Below are 26708 nucleotides of genomic sequence, written 5' to 3' on the forward strand. Positions count from 1 at the left end.
GCTTTCAGGGATTCTCCGAACTCATGTTGGTCTGTTTGTGGTCCTCTAACTGTAAACTCATACAGAGAGGATGATAATCACCACTCTTTGATTGCCAGCCAGAATGTTTCCAGTAACTGTTTCTTATCTAAGGAGTGTTATTTGAAGGTCCACCCACAGATGGAAAAAAAAAACAAAAAAACGAACTCTGTTGCTTAATTCTTGTATTCGTTGACCTTGTTTTTATGGAAATTCTGACTCACTTTGGCACATTGTTGTGCATTAGAAGTCTTCACAGAGCTTGTTTTTCTCTCTGCAGGCAATAATGTAATAAATAACTTTATTACAGAATCCATCACTTTTATGTTGTTTGCACATATATTTGTTTGTCCAGATGGTTTTGTCTTCTTCTGTTTGCACACAGAAATCGGAAACAGGAAAAAGTCTGAACTATCCTAAAGTTATACCTTATGGCTTCCTGCAGCTTACAACAACTTGGCAGTTCACGGTCCGTAGAGACTGGAAACTAGCCAGTTTGTAGCTGAGGTTTGAACTCCTAACACAGATCAACTGAAACTAGCTGGGTTTGAAAGAGAGCAAGGTAGCTTGTTTCAGTGTGAAACAGACCAAGCAAGCCTTTCATTACAGTTCAGCTAAAGCAGAAGTGAAAATATGTGAAGCTGAGCTGGGATGAAGCAGCAAAAAGTTCTGATGAGCAGATGAGCTCCTTGGTGTTTGCAGAGAAGACGACTGGCAGTGTGATATCAATAAATATCTCTTTATTAGTGCATTAATGTACATCGGAATGCAGAGATGGTCTCAGAGCCTTTGGAAATATTCTGACAGTATTGCACATTCCAGCATGGAGTTCGGTTCCTCGTCCGGGTCACACGATGAACGCCTCCTTCGCCCCCTGCTGAGGAGGAAACAGAAAACACCTGTGAGGTCACATTCGAGTGTTTGAGAGAACGAGGCCCGCCCGATCTGTGACAATCTAAAATATCACCCTAAACTATCACAGCATCCAGGGTTAGGACCGAGGTCGGCATGACGAAGAAGTGTGTTATTGTGGAAAGCATGAAAGCACAGTTGTGTCATGTGCTCACGGAAAACTAGCTGGGGTGTGGATGTCCACATGGACCCTCACGCTAACTCTCTGATGATGAAATTTACTGGCTTGAGGAGATTTGGAGGAGGTAGCTGGGGAGAGGGAGGTGTGGGCGTGTGAGCTGCATGTGAGCTGTGGTTTCTCACAGAGAGAAAGTTCCAGGCTCTTGGCTGCATCTGAATCCAGCTGAACTAACTCTGCCTATGTTACTAGCTTTAAAGACGCTTTACAACAAAGAAGGAAGAAGAACAACAACAACAACAAAAATCAGGGCTGATGGAAGCATTTCGTTTTTCGTTTCACTTGCTTGGGACATGGAGGAAAGATGCTAACTAAACGTAGCATTAACTGAAGAGCTGCTTCAGGTGAAACCAGCCTGAATCCCTTATCACCTGGTTTCCCGTCACAGCTGCAGTGAAAGGAGATGCGTTTCTCTGCTCACAATGTGAAATTAGTCTGGCTTTAAAGTAAAATGAACAGTTATGAGAAGCTGATTTTAGAAGCAACAAAATCAATGTTTGGGGGATGAAAAACAAAATAAAGCCTGATCGTGACACAATAAATCATCCATTAATTTTCTTTGATTTATCCAGGTCTGGGCAGCCTAAGCAGAGAAGCCCAGATCTCCCTGTCCCCGGGCACCTCCTCCAGTTTATTTGGGGAAACACTAAGGCATTCCCAGGACAGCCCAAGAGATATAATCTCTCCAGCATGTCCTGATGGGATGTGCCTGGAAAACCTCATCTAGGAAACCCCCAGAGGCATCCTTGTCAGATGCCCAAACCACTCTCAAATGACTGAACTCCTTACCCTCTCTCTAATGCCTGATCTGATCTCCTGCAGGAAATCTTTCTAAAGGTACGAGATCGCCTACTTAAGTAGAGAGATCCTTGGCGCTACTGATGCTCACGATGGTGCATTATGTGCTAGTTGCTATGTGTTTGTGTCCCAGTGTCAGCCGACTGAAACATAACATGTTGGGCATTTTTTCCCTCCTGCATCCTCGCTCTTTGTTGTGGTCAGGTTTCTATGGAAGCGGACAACAGTTTATACCAGTTTCCTCCACATGTATCTGCAAAATCCTGGTTCCTTTGGTCACTACTCAATCCTTTTATCTCAATCATCATGTTTTAATAACGATAAGTCAAATTAAAATTCAGTTTAATGCATAGCTTTGCTATCTGTAGATTTTCTCTGCTTATTCACACTCAGCTGCAGAAATCTGCAGCCTCAGTTTGACTATCACGACATTGATTCATCAGAACAAATCCACTCAGTCGTTCATCATCGTTAATTAGATATTGATTCGAGCATCATAAACTGCTAAATGAGCACTAAGCACTTAGTGTAGATGCCAACAGGAGCCTCCACATCTGTAGCCAGCAGCACTAATGGTTAGCAGACTCACTGAGAATCTGAGCTGCTTACAACAATTTATTTCCTGTCTAAGCAACAAATCTGCTCACTAACACACAAAATAAGTCCAGCATTCCCTAAGTATCCATTAAATGCCTTCAAATGTATTTCCATCACTATGTGGATGACAGGATAAAAAAAATGCAGTTAAAGATTGCACAATGAGGATCTGCTGTTAAAACTGTATTTTCAAGATGCACAGATGTCTGTCGGTGAAGGTCAAACAGACCTTTTTGCTTTTGCAGACCACGTGCACTTAAATGTGCAGTAAAACATCTGTTTTGACCAGGAAAAAAAACTCATGTTTGGAAATGCACACGTGCACATACAGTGAACTCCTGAACAGGTCTTTTCCTGCCTGATATATTCTGAGAATGGCGTCTTATCTTAACTTCCAGCTCATCCTGTTTTATTTCTTTACATTCCCCACTGTCAGCTGTTTACCTTGCTGAGTTCAGGAAAAAGCTCCAGCACGGCGATGTCCAGCAGGACGTACGTCATCTGAGGAAGAGAAATGATCAGGCCAGTTAGAGTCAGAGGGGAAACGTTAATCTCCTCTGACTGTTCATTGTGCCAGTAAGACAAAGTGAAAACATACAGGAAGTATGTCAGTACTGAAAGTTAACATCCAAACACTCCTGATTTCAGATATTAATTTATCTTATAGTTCAGAAAACATGCATTTTAGTCTTTCTGCTCACTCAAACATCACCATTGGCAAGAGCAGCAAATTATCCCTGAGTCATAAACCAGTGATGACTCAGTTTAATGTAAACTCAGCCTGAGAGGATCCCTGAGAAATAATTTAGCGGTGTTTAAGTACAATGTGAGTGGGAAGAGCTGCACAGTGATGAGCTGAAAACAGGACAGGCTCAACTGAAAGTCATCGGCTTGCATCCTCAGAGTGTGGCATTAAGCAAGTACTGGCGTGTGTGTGTGTGTGCGCGCGCGCGCTTTATAAAAGACCCTAACATTACATTACACATCACCGTTGAACCTGCCTGAACATACAGGAAGCTCTCGTAAATGCTGAGCTGAACCGTGGATTAGGAGAACGACTGTTTACCTGCTTGTTGAGCAACGGCTGCTGAAAACTGTCAAACAGCAGCTGGATACCTTCATACTTCGACTCCTCGCCAATGCACTTCACCACAAAGTCTGAAATCGAAGCACATCGTCCAGCTTTATTAAGCCATGAGTATGTGAAGCATGCAGATTTATTGAGTTTGACCCGAAACCTGTTAAAAACACACAGCAAAGACCAGGACTGTTTGTCTATAAGATCAGAGTAGAAGAGTTGGAGGACAGTCGGCAGAGACACTCTTCAAACTTCCAAGCCCTTTGTGACTGTGTGTTTTATGAAGTGCTAGGCTAATACAAGTTATTCATATTATTACACTGGAAACTCTTGTCTGAGCAGAGCAACCTGGAACTGCAGTCCAGAACTTTAGATGTAAGAAACAAAATACTCAAATTGATAACAGGAAGGAGATAAAGTGGCGCTCTCGTTTCCAGGTTGTAGTTAAAGCAGCTACGTTCTGTGCAGGAATCCAGCTGTAAGAAAACCTCTGTGTCTTTAAAAGCAGATGAATCTCTTCCGTACCGTGAATGACAAAAGGAAAAGCATCACGGACAATGCCAGTGTTTAAACTGGGACTTTAGATCCAGTATGACTGGCAAACTGGGAAGTGAGAACACCTCAAAGGTCTTGTGGTTTCATTTCCACTTTTACTTTTAAAGTCACAGATCAAAAGAAACTGCCTGCACGCTCACAGCTAACTAAATGTTATTACCCCCTTTAAATCAGATTTGTGACGTGTTTAAAACAGGCTCTGAGATGTTCACTGGCACTTTAGAAGAGTCGGATTTTAACACGGATACAGTAACATACTTTATTATCTTTATTGATGTTCTGATATGATAGGGTATACTGCGATGTTGTGCTGATATGCACAGCCATTATTAATTATAATGTCTCCGAGTGAGCAGATAAACTTTGAGCACAGCTTCGGGTCAGAGTTTTGAAGCTGGAAGTTCAGGATGTGACGTCATAAACCGGCGTGGCCTGGTCTGCAGAGACAGCCTCACTGAATACTTCAACGTGAAACATACCAGGAGATGATTATTGATTATTAATGATTACTGTGACTGAACTAAAACCCGACCTGGCAGGTACTTCATCATCTCCTCGAACGTCTGCTTGGCTCTGGCTTGTTTGGCCTCTGCTGTTCGTTCCTCGCTGCTTTCACAGAAGACGGCGTCTGCAGAAATGAACAGGAACAAATCACAGAGTTAATGTTTCCTCCTTTGTTTTTGGAAACTGAAACATCTGCACAGAAGCAGAGATTTTCTGTAGGGTCACACAAGATGAATCATCTTCAAAAACAAGTTTTTTTGTCCAATTAAAAAGGTGCTTCGTTCTCTGCATCAACACATCGCTGCTGATCACGTGTGCTGAGTGCTCCGATTTCACCTCAGCTGAAGATTTGTTAAGAAGTTCAGTGGCATCAACCGAACGCACTGCCTAGAGGCAGTGGGTTTGGTGAGGAATTGACAATTCCCAGAAATTCAATTTCCTGGCAGGAATGTAATGATGGCAGCATGCTGGAAGCTGTCTGGGCACACCTGAGGAGATGGGAGATCTGCCAAACCTAAATCAGATGCAGCTTCTGAGATTTATGTGCAGTTATAACCTTCTCTCTGATTAGCCTTTTGAGCCCTTCGCAGGATGAGGAAGGATAAAAGGAATCATTCTGGAATAAAAAAAAAAAAACAACCCTTTGATGTACTAACTGCAGGTTTATATTGCTGACAGGATTCAGATCTGCATTTTTATGATTTGAACGTTAATAAAATACTCAGACTCTCTTTTCTTTCCGGTTCACTCACTGTTGACTCAAATCCTGAGCTCGATAAGTTTAACTCCTACCAGCTCAGATCAAGGAACAGCTATCGTGGTGATGCAGGAGCTTAAAATGATGCTCAGGTTGAGTCGTGAGGCTTTTTTTTGTGTAACATTTAAAAAGCAAGAAAAGACCTTTCCACATACTGACGCTTCTTTTGGGGTCATAAACAATCCGAACACCTTGGAAATCATCTTAAAAGCAGCGATACTGAGGCCGGAAATAAGAAAAGACTTCATCGGTGCGGGTGGCGTCCTACCTCGGAGCTGAGTGATGAGGGAGACCACGCGGTGCTCCTGAAGGATCTGCTCCAGTTTCAACTGCATGTACTGATCCATGTAGGCTTCGAATGTGCTCTTCAACAAGATCCTCCCAGCAGACAGAATGTGATGCAGCCAGTCCGGCATGCGAAACACCACCCGGCCTGCGAGTTCAAACACCAAGACGGATACAGACAGTCAGGCCCGAATCAGTTCAAGAAACACAGATCGAAACATCTCAGAGGCTTTAGGTGACCAATCTAAAGTCTTCTAATCATAACAGGTCTGCGCGTTCAAAGCAAAATCTCTGCTTAAAGAAACGAAAGTAAAAAGAGCTTCGGTGGGACAAGTTAGCACGATGGCTGCTTTCTAAGCTAAACTGTGGGTCTGTGATTAATGGAAGTGTCTTCATCCCTGCTTTGATTATCAGTACAACGTGTACTATGTTACCATTAAAGGCCACAGTATCTGCTGCAGGAGGAGTGAAACGTAGAAAGGAAATCATTGGATGCTTTCCTGCAGTAATTTTTCCCTCAAATGTTCTGACTGCAGGAAATTCCAGCTTCCAGCATTTCCACATGTGTGCGATTTGGTCCCGTCATCGTCGTGTTTCTGACTTCGGTTACTTACACGGACACTGTGACAGAGGCTGTACAGACTTCCTGTAAAGCTGTGATCTTGCCTTTAGAGGCTGCTAACGGCTCCTCGGGCTCACTCACCGACATACATCATGTAGTCGTACATGCCGTCCACAGTGAACGTCTCTGCGAAGAAGTTGGGGTTGTGCTTCCTCTCCGACAGGTTGCCGTTGTTCTTGAACAGGTTGCTAACGAGCTGCAGGACAACGAGCACATACCGTTACCTCGTAACGATTAAAATGCTCGACGTAATTTAAAACACGAAGAAATATTGAAAAAACAAGGCTAAGCTACAGACGAGTACATGCAGAGGATCTTTAGTTCATAACACACAGGAGACAAAGTCTTGAACAATCAGGCCCCATCTTATCCTAGTGACCCCACAATACCGTGTTACTTTCATAGAGCATATACTTCAAAATAGAATGGGACACAGAACCTTCAGTTTTCAGGCTCCCATCTTGGATTCAGGAGACACAATCTGTACTTTTGAGATTAGGATTAAACTTTCCTTTTCACCGGTTGCGGCAAGTGGCCGCCCCTCCCTGAGCCTGGGTCTCCTTGAGGTTTCTTCCTGTTAAAAGGGAGTTTTTCCTTCCCACTGTGGCCAAAGTCCTTGCTCATGGGGGGTCCTATGATTGTTGGGATTTTCTCCATATGTACTATTGTAGGGTCTACCTTACAATAAGACCTTGAGGTGACTGTTGTTGTGATTTGGTGCTGTATAAAAAAAACTGAATTGACTGATTATATCTTCTTTTCTTTGAACCAGGCTTCTACAAGTATTCATGACTAAATGCCAGGATATGACTGAGGCTCAGACATGGCGTTAAAGCTTCCATATGCATTTATAGGACAGATGTTTATTACCTTCTTGTTCCCCGCTGTGGGGCTGATGATGGTCAGCTCGGGCCGGCTCGGTTTGGGTTTGGGAGACTCGCATGAGTTGACGAAGGACTGAAGGAACCGCTCCAGGTTCTGTCCTCTCTGCAAAACACACGTCAGCGAGTTTCACAACATGTGCAACATATCTGCAGAAAGTCTATTATAGCTTATCACCTACTATCATTAAAGCTGCTGATATTGAGATTGTGGAGTGTTTACAAGTATTTAGGGATTTTTCTAGACCGTAAACTGTGTTTTGAACCTCATGCTGATGCCACTAAGTTCACCAAACACTGTTCTTTTTACGGAAAATGAGATCTTTTATCTGAAATGTTGTCCTTATTTTACAGGAGTTTTATTGAACCTGTTATTTCTTTCTGTATCACTGCCTGGTTCGGTAACATGACTCTGAAGAACAAGAATCAGTTGGGACTTTTGGTGAAAACTGCCAGCAAATTCTCAGGGAGTTGGCAAGACAGAGTTTTGGCCGTTTATAACAAGTATGTGAGGAAGGTTCATTCTATTGTTAATTGTTTTAAGCATCCACTTCACAATGACTTTGACTTGCTTCCCTCTGGCCGTCAGTGCAGGAGCACTGATGAATAGGATGTTTGTCGTATCGGTTCCTGAAATTCTTCTCACGATTTTCTCAACACAAATTTTTATTTTTATTTTATTTTTTTTAACTGAAACAGTTGTTTTACTTGAAGATATTTCCCACTCATTTGCTCGAGATTCATTACATATTCATTTATTATTCATGTATGGTGGGACACAGCAAAATTTGTGGGTCACAGAAAAAAGAAAAAGTTCAAGCACTGCCCCCAGGTCAGACTTTTTAAGCTTACAGCTATATACACTGCCAACCAAGACAACCATAACCAAAATACATCTCCGTCCTTGAATATACAAGAAAGCTCTACTCTGTGGGTAAATTCCACCTTAAATGAAAAAACCAGGGCAACAACATCAGGAACAGGAAACGATTAGATGTATTTTTAGACATCGTTTTTCTTCGAGACCCTGTGAATTTGTCCTAGAGGTCGGGTCAGCTGCATGACACCAGATGTCATTGATCACAGACTCTGTTTGTGGGGTTTGGCATGTTTCCGGCTGTTTCTGTATATCTGTGTGTATATTCCCAATGCTTGTGACTGCCTGCGACTCTAGAGGTTAGACAAAACGAATCGTGAGTAATTTTGCTTTCTGGTTTTGGCTCACAGTGAAATTCTGGGTCTGCAGAGGGAAATATCAGCTTACCAATAAGACGTGGCTTTTAAAGGTGGGACACAGAGAAGCTGCACTTTCACACGCTTCTAAAATCACTCCAGATAACGGGAGACGTTTGCTTCATTAACTGAGATAATGCCTTCGCAAAGTCAAAAGAAAAACAGAGAAGATCCCCGGCTCAGGAAGAGATACTCACCTCCTTTATCAGCTTTCCAGGAACAGACTTGAAGATTTTTCCTGTAGAAAAAAACAAAACAAAAAACAAACAAAAACACTTTAGTCACAAACCGAACACAGAAAGATGGCGGCAGCGAGCGCTGAATGAAAAATTATGATATTTGCTCCCATAGTAACATTAACTGCTTTATACAGGTTACAATGCAGAAGCACTGATGTTAACAGTGCACAAATTCAATTAATATAAAAGCATGACACGGCCACTGACACCAATGCTATTTACTTATTTCATCACTTTCTTAAGTCAGTCTGAGTTTTATACAAATGTTTCACAATAAAATTATTTTAAAAGAAAAAAGTAATAATGAGAGATTTTAATTTGCAAAAGAAAATGTTGAGTAAAGACAGACATGATGGCATCACCGTCTGATTATTAATCACACGAAGTAGAAAAAGGTCAGGCATGTTCACTGTGAGTAAAAGTCAGTGAGTACAAGCTGATTAAAGCCCATTTACCAGTAAACCAGCAGCTACCGCCAGCTTTCAAGGTGGAGTGCTTTGTTACTTCATGCAAGAGATGACTTCAGTCATGGTGTTGAGCCATCCATCCACAATGTCAGTTTGAATTTGAACCAGAATAACCGACAGTGACTGTCTTATTTCTTTAGTGGGAGAAGATAAACTCTCTTAGACTGCACGTGTGCAAGACATGCAGCACAAAGTCTTCATTTTGACTTCATAATCATGCTGCTTTGCAACATTAAATAATGGAGCAGATTGCAGTTTCTGATGGTGGTCGTTCTGCTCTGCAGCTGTGGCGAGATCAGTGTAGTGACACATGGACCAGGTCTCCACCGGCTACAGGTGAGCTAACAGCACCCTTTATTAGCGCAGCTACTCTGAAATAGTCACATAAAAAAAACCCAAAAAAAAACAGAGGGCATGTGTGATGCGTTGGTTACGTACCCAGGTTGACATCGGGCAGCATCCTGTCCAGGAACTGATGCTCCACAAGAGGAGACAGGAAGTCGAACAGCAGCTGGCTGTTGCTGAGCTCCGGATGCTGTAGGAGAGCCTGCGCACAAACACAAAGAGCCAAGAGTCAGACTGATGCTCACCTCTCAAATAAAGACTTACAGAAAAATACAACAAGCGCTCAAAGTCATCAGGCCAAGCAGCGGTGCATAGACTAACTGATAACTTTACTGCTTCTCTTAGGTTTGTTTTTCTGGGGGCGAGATGCTTTATAGACTGACCAATACCTGCAAATATTTCTCAAATTCTTCCCTTTTAGATTCGAGGAACTCGTAGTTCTTTGGTCCGATGATTCTTTTGGATGGAAGCTGTGCATCTTCAAATGGGCCTGAGAACAAAGTCAAGCGGGGGAAAAACGGGGTAAAATACCAACAGCTGAAATATAACACGGTCATTTGATAAAGTGAGGTAGGTACATAGACTGTATACGAAGAAAGGACATAGCCAGCCTGTGGTTTGTGGAATCCTTTAACATTAAAACCAGATGCAAGAGCCATCACAGAGTCTCCATCTGTTGGCCATTACAAAGAACTTCACTTTCCACTTTTACCTTTCAGCCCTTTTTCAGCAGAGTCCATCTCTTATATACAGTCTCTGGTTTTGTAAACACTGTATTACCGTGGAATTCGGTGAGTTTTGACTCCAGGACGTAGAACTCCATGTACTTCCTTTGCACCAACCACTTGTCTGCTTCGTGATCAGCTAAAGTAGACGAGAGCAAAAGCCATTACATCATCTGACTGATGAGTCACTGAGTCTGGGCTACCTCACAGGACTATTTCTGATTATATAACAAACAAATGTCTGCTCTGAGCAAATAAAACCTCATTAAAGGTTATTTTCCTACAAACATCTTCAGGTTCGTCTGTGCAGGAAGAACCTGAACCTTCCTCTCCGCTTGCTCACCGTTCTTTTTGTCGTTGCGCTCGACGTGGATGGAGAAGACTAGGATCCGCTCCTTCTTGATGTCGTCGTCGTAGAAGTCGATGTAGGGGATGGTGATACTCCAGGCCAGAAGGTTCCTCTGGGGTTCAGGTGGGATGGCCGGCTCGTCGGGGGAGTCGTCTTCCATCACAACTGTGGCCTCCTCCACCTTCAGGACGGACAGAGGAGACTCACAACTAAGACATCGAGCACCGATGTGGAAAAACCATCGATCTATATTTAAACGCCGCTGCACTCACCATATCGTCGTCGACGTCATTCATGGCGCTGGACGGCAGTAAGGCGCCCTCCATGGTCGTGCTCTTAAACACGCCTTTGATTTTACTGCCAATTCCTCTGATACCGAACGACTCCCCTCTTTTGGACGTGTTTCTAAAGATAACAGAATATTTCATCTCGTTTCTCTGGACTCCATTTACTGCAGGACAAATTCACACGGAGGATTTCTCTGTGCGCTAGGACGTGTAAGTAAAATGTAATCAGAATACAATGATCTGCAAATCATGTCAAACTCGTATGAAGTTAAGTACAAAAGAGCACTTTGCTGAATCACCGTTCCGTTAACAGCACTCTGTCTGCGCTTGGAAACTTGATAAACACTCTTTAGACTCAACAGCTCAGTTTGCTTTCATAGCACTCCAGATGTTTTCATATCTGGACTCAAACTTAAATCATCATAAACTTCCTGCGGTCTCACTCTCCTTTACTTCTCTAAAGCGTCTTCATACACGATCATCTTAGTAATTAACTTCTTCTTTTAACCATTACACGATTTTTCCAGCCTGTGCCAGAATTTTTTTTAAAGATATGTCATTAGATTTTGGGTTTGTATCTTTTTTATGTAACACAGGTTTGAAATGACTTGCAGAGGAGTGCATTCTTTTTTCATCATTATATTATCATTATTATTGACAGTTCTTTGCCCTCAATTCTTTGGAAACGTGTTGTGTGGTGCACAAGTCATGCAGCAGGCATGAACTAAGAAAGGAAGCCAGCATCAGCATGTCTGTACTTCTTCCTCAAGAATTTTGTATTTAGTAGGACATCTGGGGAAAATCTGTTTGCCTTTCTAGCACTAAACGCACGACTGCTGAGTCCTGAATCAAGAACAGTGACTAAAAACGAAAAATCAGTGTCAGGCAAAAATGCAAATGCAATGCAAAGACTCAGTGCTGCTCATCCGACCACAAGGAGAAATTCTAATGACTCTCCAGCATCTTTATTCCATCTTCTCAAGCAGGAAGTTAAAATCGCTGAGCGAGCATCACGCAAACAAATCTGCGGTCAGCAGTGCTCTATCCGCATGCATCGTACCGTGTGCTGTTTGCAGGCAGTTTCAGTGCAGACGAGCAACATGCTGCTCGAGTGCTTACCTGGTCTCGTCCCAGCTGAAGCTTCTGGAATAAGAAGCGCATCTAAAGACGGGCGTTTGGACAAAAGACAACCTCAAAGAAATAAACATGAGCACAGTGAGCTGCTCTGATTGTGTGCTGCCTCACAGTGAAAGGTTTACGGTGGTCACTGCGAACACAACGCTCAAAATGAGGAGGAACAAACCAAATTACTCGGACGTGTTTGTGTTTATGCACGTGTTGACAAATTTGTGTTTTCAGAATAAATGCTTCCCCCCCACCCCTTTCATTGTTACTTTTTTTTTTTAAATTTTAAACACCTATCAAAATAAACACGTGAAGTTTAGTGCAAATCACAAACCTGCTGACTTTCGAGCTCCTCGCTGGAGACTCCACCCCCTTCAGCAGGTGTCTGAAGTACTGCACGGAGAAGAGAAAAAGGTACATAAGTAGTGACTAATATGAGATTCTGAAAGTCCTGAGAAATGTACGATGGAGTGTGATCAAAATATTTCAGAGAAAAGGAGAAGAGCAGTCAAATTTAAATCGGGTACGTTTTTGGACAAATTGGTGAAAAAGAATCTGTAAATAATCCTGTAAAAAAGTATTTTAAGTGTAACAAATAGAAGTCAGATCAACTTCCTCTTCATTTATATAACTTACAGCTTCGTGTATATATAGCTATTACCTCAACACTGTTAATGAATAAGAAATTAAACTCACTAACGGCTCCAGAATTCTATTCTTGGACTCTAGAGTAACTTTGCATGATTCACAGTTCAGAATAATCTTTATGTGTCACACACTGGACCTTGGATGCAGAGCCTTAGTTAATATGATAAAAAACTTTTTAGGTCCCTGTGTTTGAGCTGATTCTTCTGATTTCTCCTGATTGGCTGCCCCTCACAAACGTAACGTCAACCATATTAGGGATATCGGCTCTTAAGCTGAGAGTATGGAGGAGGCTGGGCTTTTGGCTCAGGTTAACCCGTGCACCTATGACAAAGTGGAACAAACAAGGCAGCTAGCAGCTGAAGCACAAACTGGTGACCTTGTGATGTTGTGCTTTGATGTGCTGCGTTTGTGTGGGTCAGTCTGGTTGCAGAGGTCTTACCTCATCGCTGTGACAGAATATGGGCGTGAAGACTCTTTCCAGTAGAGACAGGACATGCTCGTACGCCTCAAACAGGCAGCGCATCTGCTGCAGCTTCACCACCTCAGTGTACGGACCTTTGGCGACTGACAGAGAACACGAGCTGATGTCACTGCGTGCTTCCGCTTACTGAGTTACAGAGCTTAGAGAACATGCTATATACATAGGTAACACAGGCACGTCAAACACCATCGTAACAGTCATGTTTCACAGTTTCTATGAACTGAATTTTGGATCAGATTAAACCTGAGCGGCTGTTTTCCAACAGCGTCCACACGTACAAGGTTCCAAAATCTTTATGCGCACGAAGCACAAACAGATTTTTTTTTCTTTGTAAGAATAACCAGAACGTGTGCAAAACACAGAAGATAAACAGAAATATTTAAAGTGTCCAACTCCGTAAACACAGGATTTAACTAAATATATACCAACACTTCAGCCGTCATTGTGTACTCTTGCACAGACTTGTAAATACCAACTAGTCTTCAATTCTCTCATATTTAATACTTTCTCTTCTTTTTTCCTATTATTATTATTATTATTATTATTATTATTATTATGCTGCTAAATTCTGTTATTTTCTTCTTAATATAACTGCACACTCTCTACATGCTCATGTAAAGCTGAGGAGCACAAGCCAAAGAATTTCATTATGATAAATGTGGCTACACTGTTTATCTGTACGTGACAATAAAACTTGAAACTTGAGATATCCCCACAGGCTAACAGGGGAGAATGTGCATGAAAACACAGTCAGTGCACACAGCTGATGCAATGAGCTTACACTCCCAGAAACTGAGTGCCAGAAGAGTTTGCATGGCCAGCAGTGTATACGGTCAATAATCAGAGCTAATGATCGAAACAAAATATTAATATTAAAATATTTCAGTTTAAACTGATGCAAACACCAGCTGTGGATCCATAAGCTGTGAAATGAAACACCATCTTCACCAGCGCAGGTTCAGGGGGTCTCACGATGTTCGATATCAAACACCATTTGGATGAAAATGGAGCCACGATGCAAACAAAACTTTCCATCTTCGCCCTGCTGCTGTCGGGAAAATCTCACACAATCAGTCACCTGAGTTATAATAACAATGGTGATAAATGTGATGGCCCCACATATGGCACCGACTGGCTGGTGTTTAGACCTGTAATCGTGCTCATTGGACCACTTTTGGACCACGCTTATTTAACCAAGAAACAACAATGCTATGTAAACTGGCCAACGCAGTGAATTTGCAATAATTTAGTAGTTTTTGGTGACCTTTTCTTTTTCTTTTTTTTTTTTTTAGGTCAAATCAGTGACAGTTTGTTACTGGATTTAAAAACAAAAAAAACAACAAAAAAAAACTTGTGTAGAATTGGACATTAATCGCTTCCAAAACACTCTGTATCAAGAAATTTGATGGAATTTGAAGAATATTTCATAAGAAAATTCACAATTAAATTTTCAGAAATGTGAATGAAATCGTTCACAATCTGCCGCTTGCAGTTACAGAGCATCATATAACACAGCTCATCTCTGAGCTTTCACATTTAGCTTCAGGTCAGGTGACAGGTGTTAAAGCCTAAAGGCGAGGTAACGATCATGCAAACAGCAACTCTCACCGTTCCTTATCTCTTCTACGATGAACGGGTCGAAGCTGATCTTGTCGATGCTCTCCTCGAGGCAGTACGTCTCGTACATGTGCACCACCTCGCCGTGCAAATGCAGCAGCTCAGAGTCGCTCAGTTCCGGACGAAGGATCTTATCGTTAAGCTCCTCTGGGGGAAAAAAAGTTTTATATAGTCAGTCCGACACATTTATATAACAGGCTCCAACAGGGACCTCACTGCATGTCTTAGAACTCATAATAATGATGATAAAAATAAAAAAAAAACGTTATTAATCAAGTTACAAACTGCTTGACAGAGAAACATTTTCATGCTTGCTGCATGTAAGTGGAGCAAAACTGTTTACAGGATGAGCTGTATGAGGAGATCAAATGTATGGACTCCTACCGACGGTGAGGCAGAACTGCAGCACATGCACGGCTCCTTCCTGCTTCAGGAAGTTCATGAAACGAAAGAGGAGATCCTGCTGCTCCCTGATCTCTTTCAGCTCCAGCTTCAGCACCTGTAGCACCACACAGGGAGGGTCAGACAAGCTTCAAAAATAAATCTGCGCCACATTCACACTGTGTGGAAACTGATCAGAAAATTTTTATTTTTTTTATAAATCACTACATGTTTATACAACTTATAAATAACACCTTACACCAGCCTCCAGACCTCAAATTAGACCCTCGATTATTATTCAGGCTAAGAACAAAAGGGGATCATGTTTTAGGGATCAACGTTGTGGCTATTTACCATATAAGGTTTATTATTATTGTTATTAGAAACACCAGTTCAGTAAATGTATATACACTTGAATTTACTTATTACATTTATGAAGTTGGGAAAGCGCTGTTTAAGTTGACTTAAATTGCTTTAAATAGAAACAATTCCCAGCTCTATCAGGAGAAGTGTGATCAGACCTTCATTCTTAGTTTGAGCTGCTGAAGTCACAGCAGTCTGGAGGAAAAGCTTTTCTCCTGCCCTGTCGCACTCTGAGGTACTTACAGACGGCTTCTGGCTTCTGATTTGATGCGTTTCTTCGTATTTCTGTAAAAATGGAACCAGTGGAGACGGAGGCTCTGTGGCTGGCTCCGGCTGGACAGGACAGATTCAAAGAGGCCATTAATTCAGAACACTTGACTACAATTAAATTAATTGATTTGAGTATAAACGAGTGAAAAAAAAAAAAAAAAAAAAAGACTCTTCATCTTTAATGTGTTTGTTTTCCATGCTGGACACATTGTATGTTATAGGTCCACTGTGCAGGATTTAGATCACCTACTGGCTGGACTCAGGTCTGATGTTTAGAGCTTTGTTCATAACGGTAAACCTCAACGCGGAGCTTATAAAGGAGCTGACAGGCTGAAGTGAAAGGTTTTGGTTTCAAATCCGGGGACCAGGAGGCATACAGTGCTGCCAGGGCCAACCTGAGAAGAGGCATCAAGACTACCAAGCAGCAGCACAGGAGGCGTATCGAGGCCAGGTTTGAGAACAACACCCAGGTTTGAGAACAACACAAACCCAAGGCAGGTCTGGGAGGGCATCAGGGCTATCACGGACTACAAAAGGAGAACACCATCACCCTCAGCCGACAGTTCTACTCTGGCTGAGGATTTAAATCTCTTTTATGCCCGTTTTGACAGGGAGAACACCGACCCTGTCCTGTCCCCTCTCCCCTCAACCGACCCTGCTCCAGTCCTGAGCACTCATGAGCTGAGGCGTGTGTTCCGGAGCACTAACACCAGGAAGGTGGCCGGGCCAGATGGAGTGCTGGGACGGGTGCTAAAAGACTGTGCTGCGGAACTGGCGGATGTCTTCACCTCTATATATATAAATAACACCTCGTTGTCCTGTTCACTGGTACCATCCTGTTTCAAAGCAGCAACCATCGTTCCCATCCCAAAACAGTCAAATGTCACATGTCTGAACGATTTCAGACCTGTGGCACTCACCCCCATTCCCGTCAAATGCCTGGAGAGACTGGTCATCAAACACATCAGAGCTGCTTTTCCACCATCCCTGGACTCGCACCAGTTTGCATACAGGGAGAACCGGTCAACCGAGGATGCGATCGCCACAGTGCTGCACACATTACTGGAGCACCTGGAACACAGGAACACCTATGCACGGCTCCTCTTTGTAGACTACAGCTCGGCTTTTAATACCATCCGGCCATATAAACTCCGTCCCAAACTCCACCAACTGGGACTTAACTCCTCTCTGCGCAACTGGATTGTGGACTTCCTCACTAACCGTAGACAGAGTGTCAGAGTGGGTAAGAACACCTCTTCCACCCTTGTGGTCAACACCGGTGCCCCTCAGGGGTGTGTTCTGAGCCCTCTGCTATACACTCTCTTCACCCATGACTGTATTTCCTCCTGCGCGTCCAATCTCATTGTTAAGTTTGCCGATGACACCACAGTGCTCGGACTTATATCCAACAACGATGAGACAAACTACAGGACAGAGGTGCAACAACTAGTCATGGTGCCACGACAATAACTTGGTCTTAAACACCAAAAAGACCAAGGAGATCATTGTAGATTTCCGGAGGAAGGGTCATAACAACCATCTGCCTCTCTTCATCGGCAGTGAGGCGGTGGAGAGGGTGAGCAGTTTTAAATTCTTGGGGGTAACTGTGACCGAGGACCTGTCCTGGGGCAACCATATCACCTCAGTTGCACGGAAGGCCCAACAGCGCCTCTACTACCTGAGGAGACTGCGGAGCGCACACATTCCCAGATCTCTGATGTTGAACTTCTACAACTGTGCCATCAGCAGCGTTCTGACGTATGGATTTCTAGTGTGGTTCCCCAGCTGCACCAAGGCCGATCAGCAAGCACTCCAGCGGGTGGTGAAAGAAGCTGGCAGAATTATTGGAATAAGTCTGCCAGAGATTAGTAATATCTTCCCCACTCGCTGTCTGAGACGGGTGCACAGTATTCTGCGGGACCAACATCACCCTGCGCGCCACCTTTTCCACCTGCTGCCCTCAGGGAGAAGGTACAGGTCTATACAGGCCAGAACATCCAGACTGGCCAACAGCCTGTATCCACAGGCTGTGAGGCTCCTGAACTCTCTGCCCCCCTCTCACGGACAATAACCATATCCAACTTCTTAATAGCACTGAACTTACTTGTCAGGTTCTCATGTTTACTTGTCATGTTCTCATGTTGTTGCTAAGGATTGTCTTATTGCACTGGAGTCACACTGGGTTAAATATTTACACTTGGGTTTTAAGCGGTATTTATTATTTTCTTCATTATTTTATTTACGGGTTGTACAGAAGCCCCAAATGCAATTTCATTGTTCTCTGACAATGACAATAAATAAATAAATACTAAATACTAATTCAGCTGGAGATAACTGGATTAAAATGAGCCTCCTGAATCTACACTGTGACACGGTCTCTCATAGCAATGTCGGCTCTCCTCCACACTTGACCTTTAAATTTTGTGGGGCGCAGATAAAAGGAAGGCGGTTCACTTACTGGAGTATCATCAACAAATAGAAGCACCATGAGGTTCACTGTATCCTGAAAAGGAGGAGAAACAGGACATGATGTAAAAAAAGTTTTATACTGTCACAGCGTTTCATCATCACATTAGGATTCATATTGTATAAAACATTTATAATTTCACCAATTTAACAGATAATCTTGATTAATTTTGTTTTAATTTAATATATTTTTATGTGATTGAGAAAATGCAGTTCAACAGTTCAAAACACTGAACTGATTTGGGGATTTTACGTACACATATTTGTTTTGTTTTTTTTAAATCAAACTCTGATGCACCAAAGATACAGACCAACGCGATCATGTGGCTACTTACAGGGTCGGCCATGAAGTCCATGGTTGGTAGGATGACGGATCCAGCCATCACCTCCCGCAGCAGCAGAGCCAGAGACCTGCACCACATGAAGCAAAAACCAAAGCTCAGAAATTTATCAGAAACTCTGCCTGAGACTCCCGCGATGCATTAAAGTCGTATAAGAACACCTAACGAGGCAAGAGAGAAGGTTTATGGTTTTTTAGATCCAACCGACTTGGAACTTGATGGACAGATTAGAACATTTGAAGGTATCTGAGAAGAAACCAGCTGCAAACCAACTTCAGATAAGTGGAAGAAATCGATGGATGGCTGGAAACTGGACTGAAAATCTCCTGTTCAGAGTTTGAGAGCTACAATGGAAATCTAAGAGAAAGAACAGAAATCGTCTCTGTACGGCGGAACGATGAAGGTGTGAAAATATCAAAAAGTCTCAGATGCAGAAAAACACTTCATTCGGTCGTCTCTGTACCTGCAGTCTGTGGCTTTGGGAGGCATGACATAGGGAAACAGCATCTCCGTGAGCTTCCTCAGGTACAGCAGCTCGTCTCTCCGGCTGTGCAGAGCGACGTGGAGGTCGGCGCCATATTCGTCCAGAGCCGCCTGCTGCAGGCCGTCTACAGTCTTCACTACAAACAGACATAAATATTAGGGTGCAACCCTGCACCGAGTGAACCCCACGCCACACAACCACAGCCAGCATGCTTCCCACAGACGACTGAATATAACACGCATATTAGAAATGAAGCACGAGCGGACACGTGCATACCTCTTTGGTGGGCTTTTGCAATAATTTCAATGTGCTTCATCGCAGCTTTCATCACTTTGTCTGCAAACACAGCAGGGATATCAATCTGCCAACAGTGAGAAACACACAAAAAGTAACGATTAACACAAAAATCATCAAAAATAGGCACCAGACACGGCGGGTGGCAATCATTAAAAACAGCACTGCATCCGATCCGTTTGAGATTTGGAACATGTTTCTGAACGGAAATCTGAGTAATCCAGTTGATTTAATTTCACTGCAGCAAACAGAAAACTGACAGTCGGCTCCAGGAGAGTTCACTGACACTTCCAACAAAATAGAGCCAAACAAGCTTTGTTACTAAATATATTATTAATTATTATCTTTATTATCCTTATTATTATGTAGCATTTTACTATATAGATTATTTTTTTCCTGTCTTTCAGCTCGGCTATAATCAAATAAACTTCACACGTTACCTGTAATTGGATAAGTAATTAAAACAAAGCTGATTAGTTTAAGGCCCGAGGAATTACAGCGAGGAATTATACTTCTGTTTATTTCTAAAAATCAACCACATAAACAATGTCATAAAAACTTGTGGCTTTGGAAACACATTGAAGGTTTTTTTTAATATTATTTCATACTATTTATAAACTGGATTTCACTCTAAACCAGCTGCTGATCTCATTTTCGGTGGAGCAAATCTGTAATCCTCACAGTTTGTTTTGTGAGAAAGAACATCACCTTCTGAGCTCGGCGGACAAGCACCGACGCGAAGAAGCGAAAAGTCATCCTCAGTTCATCCAAACACGCCTCGTCATCTGTGATGTCTCTGAAACCAGAGGCGGCAGTTTAAAAAAAAAAAAAAAAAAAGAAACACAAACGTCTTTACCAGTACATGGGTAAAAACATGCTTTGAGCTGTCCTCCTACCTGTACCAGGGGTACACAAAGTTCTCAAGGACTAACTCGAACACCTGCGAGGGGGGGGCAGTAGAGAGGTCAGAGAGGACCACATAATCACATCTGGATGTTTCACTTAAGCACATGTCCAGCTGTTGAGCTGAGGTACCTCTGCTACTGAGGCGTCCACCTTTGAATGAACCTTCAGGTCCAACCATGGCTGATAGTTTTCTAGGAGCAGTGTCGGCCTGCAGTTAATGAAAGAAAGTCAGTCAGGTTTATGATTGATTGTTTCGTCTGTTTGCAGGATTTTTACAAAAAGACTGATGGAGCTGCACGAATCTTTGCTCAGTTGTGGGGATTGTTCTGATCTTTGAAGTTGATCCGGTGGGGGAGGTGTGGGATGCCAGATCAGGCGCCTCCTTCCAGCCCTCCTCTCTGCTCTCTCCTATCTTGTCTCTTTTGTCTAAATTCTCTCTATCACCTTTTCTATTCCTTTGAAGAAGTCAGGCTCCATAAATATTAAGGAGGTAAATATTACTTCTCAGTTGCAGTGAATTGATAGAAGAAAATAAATTGTAGAAAACTAAACAGAAGAAAGTAGAAGAGAAATAACAATTTAACATAAACCAGTGACACACCCCGGGGCCTGATCAACCCTGGCACGGCCTTCTTAGATGAGGGTGTCTAGTGATAATGGCAAAAACACCCGATGAATCCAAGGTCCACTACTGATCGAGATGATTTTAATATGATCATCTCGATCAGATCTCTTAATCCCTAAACCTAAACAAGGAAGGAAAAAAATGGTAGAATAGCTTGGGATAAAAGAGCGAAACACCCTGTGAAGTTGAGGCACACAACGATGTGTCCCGCTGGTTAACTTTCTGGGATGCCTTTCCTCATAACAGCCGTCCCTCAAGACTTTCTTACGGAAATAGGAAAAAAGAAAACATAAATAGGAAAAAAAAACTGATTTCCAAAAGCACAAGGGATATGTTTCTGGGGAGACAATAACCTGACGGACCAGTTGCAGGAACCAAAATATGCTAAGAATTGCGCTGGGAGACACTTAAAAGAAGTGGAGGATCTATCGATTTTGTGAGGAGAGAAAAGATGAGAGGTAAGTGTGTTAGCCTGACTATTAGCCTAAAAATCCATCATCATTATTATACGAATCATGATAAAGCACACCTATCATATTTTGGGTTCCTGCAACTGGTCCGTCGGGTTATTGTCTCCCCAGAAACACTTCCCTTGTGTTTTTTCCTATTTCTGTTTTGTTTTTTCTATTTCTGTTGTGTTTTGTGTGCTTTTGCAGCATTTTTCTTATTGCTGGTGTTTTCTTAAGTGGCATTCCGTTTGGCCTCTCAGGGTCACCGTACTTTCTCCATTTGAAGCAATGCACTATCAGGGATTGTAACATCTAGTCCTTTTACTGAATCTGTCAGGACAAGCAAGGCATGCAGTGGCTGCCTTGTCAGATCTAAAAATAGGCATAAATTAAAATGTACCAAAGTAAAGCGACCTCTCTCCTTTCATCTCAGACAGCGCTGTCATAAAACTCCTCACCTGTTGATTAACAAATGCATCCAGGCTTTAAATCGCTGCCATCTTGTGGCAGCAGTCAGCAATTGTTGTTGAAAGCTTCTTAAAAATCGCATAGAATTTGTTTAAAGGGCGTGTCCATCTCCCATCAACAATCACTGGAGCTGGGCAAGCGGAGAGGCCAGAAGCCTGTTTCTGGCGGTTTGCACATGCATTGTGGAAAAATCTGACAGCAGTAAACTGATAAGAGACCAGCGTGCGTGACAAGGTGTCAGTGGCTGTACTTTCACTGCTCTGAGTGTAGTCACGGCCAGCAATCCATAACAGTAGTTATAACTTACAATTCTTCAGCCAGGAAGGAGTGCAGAAAGGTGAACATATCCATGTAGAGCCCAGACAGGCGGCACAAACTGTATGTTAATATCTAATCAAATGTATTTAGTTAAATTGGTACATAAATAAATTGCAGAGGAATTGAGGTACAGTTATCATCTGGCTTATTCTGAGGTTTGAAAAATGATGGTTATCTTCTCAGTTTAACCAGTCAGTGTCAAGCCCCACACAGGAATTTACAAGTGGAGGTTTTCATGTTGTGAATGCATTTAAAGATGTTGCCAGATTTTTAAAAATAACAATAACAATAGTTGAGAACTATTACCTCTTCTCTGCAGTTTGATTTACTTTGAAACATCTCAGAGCTCAGCCATCTCTGCGAAGCTCTCGAAAAAATCCACAAATAAAGTTTGATTATTTGATCGTGAAGTGCGTTTCCTTGATTAAGACCAAATCTTTTCTGCTGTTAACCAATCAGCCGACAGTACTGTTAATCTTTCAGACTAACACCGTCTGTTAAATATTTTCTAGTCTGAACATGTGGGGTCAGAGGTCAGGTGAACGTACCGGTGACGCTTGCATTTGACCTTCCCGCACACGGCACAGCTGTGACCCAGAGGAAACAGTTCCTGCTCCCGTTGCTGTGCAAAGGAAGAGAAACATCAGTCAGTAAAGATGTACACTTCATCACAGAAAACCTGTCTGTGTGCAGAAATCATCATTCAGTCAGAGCCTCTCAGGTAAAGGTGTGTGCCTCACTCTGCTCCTGGGCTTCGCGGTGAACAGGACGCTGGGAAGGAGAGTCTCTGGTCTGAGGGAGCAGTAGAAAGTGGCAAAACCAGCCAGGAGCGACCAGAACACCATCAGGATGTGAATATACCTGCAGGGAGAGCATTACACAGACTCTCCATGTGAATGAGGAGATGAACTAGGGCACCACCTAGCCACCTGAGCTACAGGGGTGGCTGTAGCTCAGGTGGCAGAGCAGGTCAGCCACTAACCTGAAGGTCAGCGGTTCGATCCCAGGCTGCCTCCTGGCGGCATGCCAAATGTCCTTAGGCAAGATACTAACCCCGTGTTTGCCTACTGGTGGTGGTCAGAGGGCCCGGTGGCGCCAGTGTCCGGCAGCCTCGCCTCTGTCAGTGCGCCCCAGGGCAGCTGTGGCTACAATGTAGCTTGCCATCGCCAGTGTGTGAATGTGTGTGTGAATGGGTGAATGACTGAATGTAGTGTAAAGCGCTTTGGGGTCCTTAGGGACTAGAAAAGCGCTATACAAATGCAGGCCATTTACCACCTAGTGTTCACTCCCTGTGAACTGCAGCAATGGACGTGATTTCCACAGACAAAGGGTCATATATTCTATTTCAGGCAAGTAAAGAAAAAGTGAGGTTTTTGATAGTTTCAGCTTAAAAATCTGAAAAACAAAAACATGGCAAAGGAACAAAAGTAGAAACTGGTTCTAGCTTTTATTTTGCATAATTTATGTGTGACAGAGCAAACTCATGCTTCCCATTGTAAATATCCATGTAATTTAGAACAAACATCTGAGGCAGAGTAGCTCCACCCATCTGCTGTTCAAACCTTCTGTTTATGAGGGGACAGCCAATCAGAACAAAGCTGGCTTAAAAGTGGAGCTTAAACAGCTTGTTTTAGATACACCTTGAACCAAGGGGCTGCATTAAGGCCCAGTATAAGACAGACTCATACAAAACTATTTCATTAGAGTCCAAGAATAAAAAGACAGCTGAGTTCAAGCTGAAAGTGGGAGAGTTGAAGATGTTAACATTTTCTATGGGAGTGACCAGGATGGAAATGGAAAGAATATAAATGAGTCGATCAGAGGTACAGCTCAGAGCTGCCAGGCAGGTGGAAAAGAACAAGACCTCAGAGGAGATTCATGGATGTAATGAAGGAGTACAGGCAGAGGGTTGACAGAGGAGGATGCTGGGATAGGGTGAGATGGAGGCAGATGGTCCACTGTGACGACCTCTAAAGAAGATTTGTACCCAACAGGGGTTTTACTAGTTTACAGTGGACCTTTGAGGGGGACGCTGTACACCTAAGCATGACTGGACTGCATTTAGTTTAGGCAAAGAGTGTATGTTACCTGGCTTTGCCGATGCCTGTGCACTTCCCATTTTACTTTTTGGTCATTTCTAAGAAAAACTTAAGCAAATTAAATCTGATTTTTCTTTGGAGGAAACCCATAACCAAAAAAGGCAGATACACAGGAAAGACCTGCCTAATAAACTGCCACCTGTGGTGTTTGAGGAAATTTCAAGTGTCAAGATTTTGTGAAATAAAGTATGCCGAATTTGCCTTTGGCACCTCTTTGTTTGTTCTGTGACTTCTGTTGTACAGATATATGTCGGGGAGGTGCTCTGACAGAGAACAAAGCTTAAAAACTAAATATTCTCAGGCAGGTTCTGCCCTGCGCCTTGGTCTACTGACTGACCAGGTGCAGGTCACAGTGCTACACACGAACCGCCTGACACTTTGCACGTCGGTGAATGGGGTCATGTGAGCTCACCTGTTGAGCAGCACCGTTAGCGCGAGCATAGACACCAGGACGAAGCAGGTGAGCGGATACTGACGGCCGGCTTCCCGCAGGACGTGCACTTTAAGCCGCCGCTTCACGTCCTCCACACACGTTAGTATTCCCGCCATCCGGTCAGAGCAGCGGCAGCTCGGACATGACCAGAAACAGCCGGGCACGGCTCGGGCCTGATCCGGACTTTCTCCCGCACAGCTTGACAGTACACGGCTGACCCTCCGGGTGTCGCGGGCATTAGCCTGAACGTAGCGCTTAGCGTCAGAGCCGTGACTCTAACAGCCACAAAACAGGCTCCGTGGCACGAGCCGAGGCTGCTGCGCACTCTGCTCCCGAACAAAATCCACTCTCTTCACTTTATAAAGTTTTCACTTCGTGGTTTCAGAATAATTTCCGACGTCTGACACACTTCCTCAACAGATGGAAAGAGTTGTAATCGCACCGCGAGTTGCCAGGTCTATGGAAAAACGTAAAAATTATCGGCACCCGCCTCTTTAAAGGCTCTCTGATGGGCGCATGACCAGCAGATAAACACGTTTCAAGCACAGTCAGCTGAAGCTGAGGGTGGGATTTTTCCACTTGATGCGTCAGTAAACAGGGATTACTATTTATTTTATTTACGTGTGTACAAAGAAGTGTCCTTTAAAGTGTAAACAATAAAGAAATATCAGATTCATCTAGTTACTTTGATTTTAGGACAGTCGGAATTTTATTTTTTGATATTAGCATTACTTATCTTTTTTTTTTAAGTTTAAATGTCAAAATTAGATAATAATACTAATAGAATATACTGATTAAGTCAGTTATATGCCAAGAAACAAAATTATTGTATATTTATTTTCTATTGAAACACTGGACTCCCAGTATTGCTTATAAATCAGTTAAACATCGAGCTGTGAATTACTTTGGGTCACGTGATTTAATCTGTATATTAGCTGAATAAAAAAAATGATTTGATTATCTTTCTTGAGTAAAGCATTTTACTGTAACTGTATGAAACCGTAACTTCTTCAGCAGACATGGCAACCCTTGACCCAAGCAACGCCACTTCCGGTAAGGCGGTTTGTTTTGATAAGTTGGGGGTTGATCATTAGAAAGCAAGTTTCTGTTCTTTAACTAGTAAATAATCTGAGATCAGGCTTTTCATAACAAGTTTATTGTGCGATAATTTAATGCTCAGGGGGACAGGACATTCTCATTTCTGATGTGATTTAAATTGGATATTCAAAACTGTTTGGGTATCTACAGCAGGGGCGGATCTAGAAGGGTGGCATGGGGTGGCAAGTGCCACCCTAAAATGATCCCTTGCCACCCCAAGTGCCACCCCAGTTTTGCATATGACAGTGCTGTTTATTAAAATAAGATAGCATTAACAGTTTGAGTGTAGTTACAGTCAACAGTGAATATAAATGCTAAAATTGAAAATATTGCATAGTGTTACCCCCCCTCCACCATTAACAAATGGTTCAGCCCATAGCAGGATCGGGTGTTGTGCCAAAAAGTGATTGTCTGCCAAAAACTGATTTCCAATGTTTCTGTGTATTTTTTGTGTGTGATATCTTTACGTATATTCGTAAATAGACTTCGGTGAACAGGGTTTACAAAGGGGTTATATAGAGAATTAAAAAATTATCCATTTTTCAAGTATCTTTACAACTGTGTTATTGTACTTACATTATAACCACTTAAAATATTTTTACAGAACTATTGTAATATTTGCTGCCATTTCTGCTGTGCTCTTGGCCAACTTACTCTTACAAAAGACATTTTAATGTTAATGAGATTTTTTTAACTGCATAAATAAAGGTTATATAAAAGTCACTGCCAAAAACTGATTGCGCCTTCTACCTTGTTACACGAATGTTGTTTGTGGCTCAAGATGACTTTATGTCATCCATAAGGGATGCAATTGACATATGTTTCACATAGTATAGCCCAACAAGTTACTTATAGCAGTTTAAATACGAGCAATCAGTTTTTGGCAAATACCGAAAATCAGTTTTTGGCACAACACCGGCTTTTTTCTTGTTTTCAGTAGCAAGCGATGCTTATGATTGTGCCAGAGCACATTCTGAACCACACCATGGGAATTTCGCTTTTTACACAGGTG

General features: G+C 42.7%; 1 protein-coding gene across 4 annotated transcripts; it reads right to left on the reverse strand.

The window, feature by feature from the left end:
- Nucleotides 1–736: 736 nt before the first annotated feature.
- Nucleotides 737–25080, reverse strand: LOC101483710 (sorting nexin-14). 4 transcript variants are annotated; one of them, XM_004561070.5, is made up of 29 exons: nucleotides 24578–25080; nucleotides 22807–22927; nucleotides 22615–22688; nucleotides 20336–20414; nucleotides 20197–20240; nucleotides 20009–20096; nucleotides 19283–19367; nucleotides 18986–19142; nucleotides 18517–18592; nucleotides 18174–18218; nucleotides 15689–15778; nucleotides 15086–15200; nucleotides 14693–14848; nucleotides 13043–13167; nucleotides 12290–12348; nucleotides 11950–11973; nucleotides 10816–10948; nucleotides 10538–10724; nucleotides 10250–10333; nucleotides 9859–9959; nucleotides 9563–9671; nucleotides 8616–8656; nucleotides 7175–7291; nucleotides 6386–6500; nucleotides 5666–5830; nucleotides 4669–4764; nucleotides 3570–3661; nucleotides 2948–3004; nucleotides 737–895 (listed from the first exon to the last, which is right to left on the reverse strand). In XM_004561070.5, the coding sequence occupies exons 1-29, from the start codon at nucleotides 24712–24714 to the stop codon at nucleotides 866–868; spliced, it is 2802 nt and encodes a 933-aa protein (XP_004561127.3). In that variant the 5' UTR covers nucleotides 24715–25080; the 3' UTR covers nucleotides 737–865. The 4 variants fall into 4 exon arrangements, with proteins under 4 accessions (XP_004561127.3, XP_004561126.3, XP_004561125.3 ...); XM_004561069.5 differs by having other exon boundaries at nucleotides 737–892; nucleotides 11950–11991; XM_004561068.5 differs by having other exon boundaries at nucleotides 11950–11991.
- Between the last annotated feature and the right edge of the window lie 1628 nt (nucleotides 25081–26708).

Source organism: Maylandia zebra, linkage group LG15 (assembly GCF_041146795.1).
Source record: "Maylandia zebra isolate NMK-2024a linkage group LG15, Mzebra_GT3a, whole genome shotgun sequence".
Classification (NCBI taxonomy): domain Eukaryota; kingdom Metazoa; phylum Chordata; class Actinopteri; order Cichliformes; family Cichlidae; genus Maylandia; species Maylandia zebra.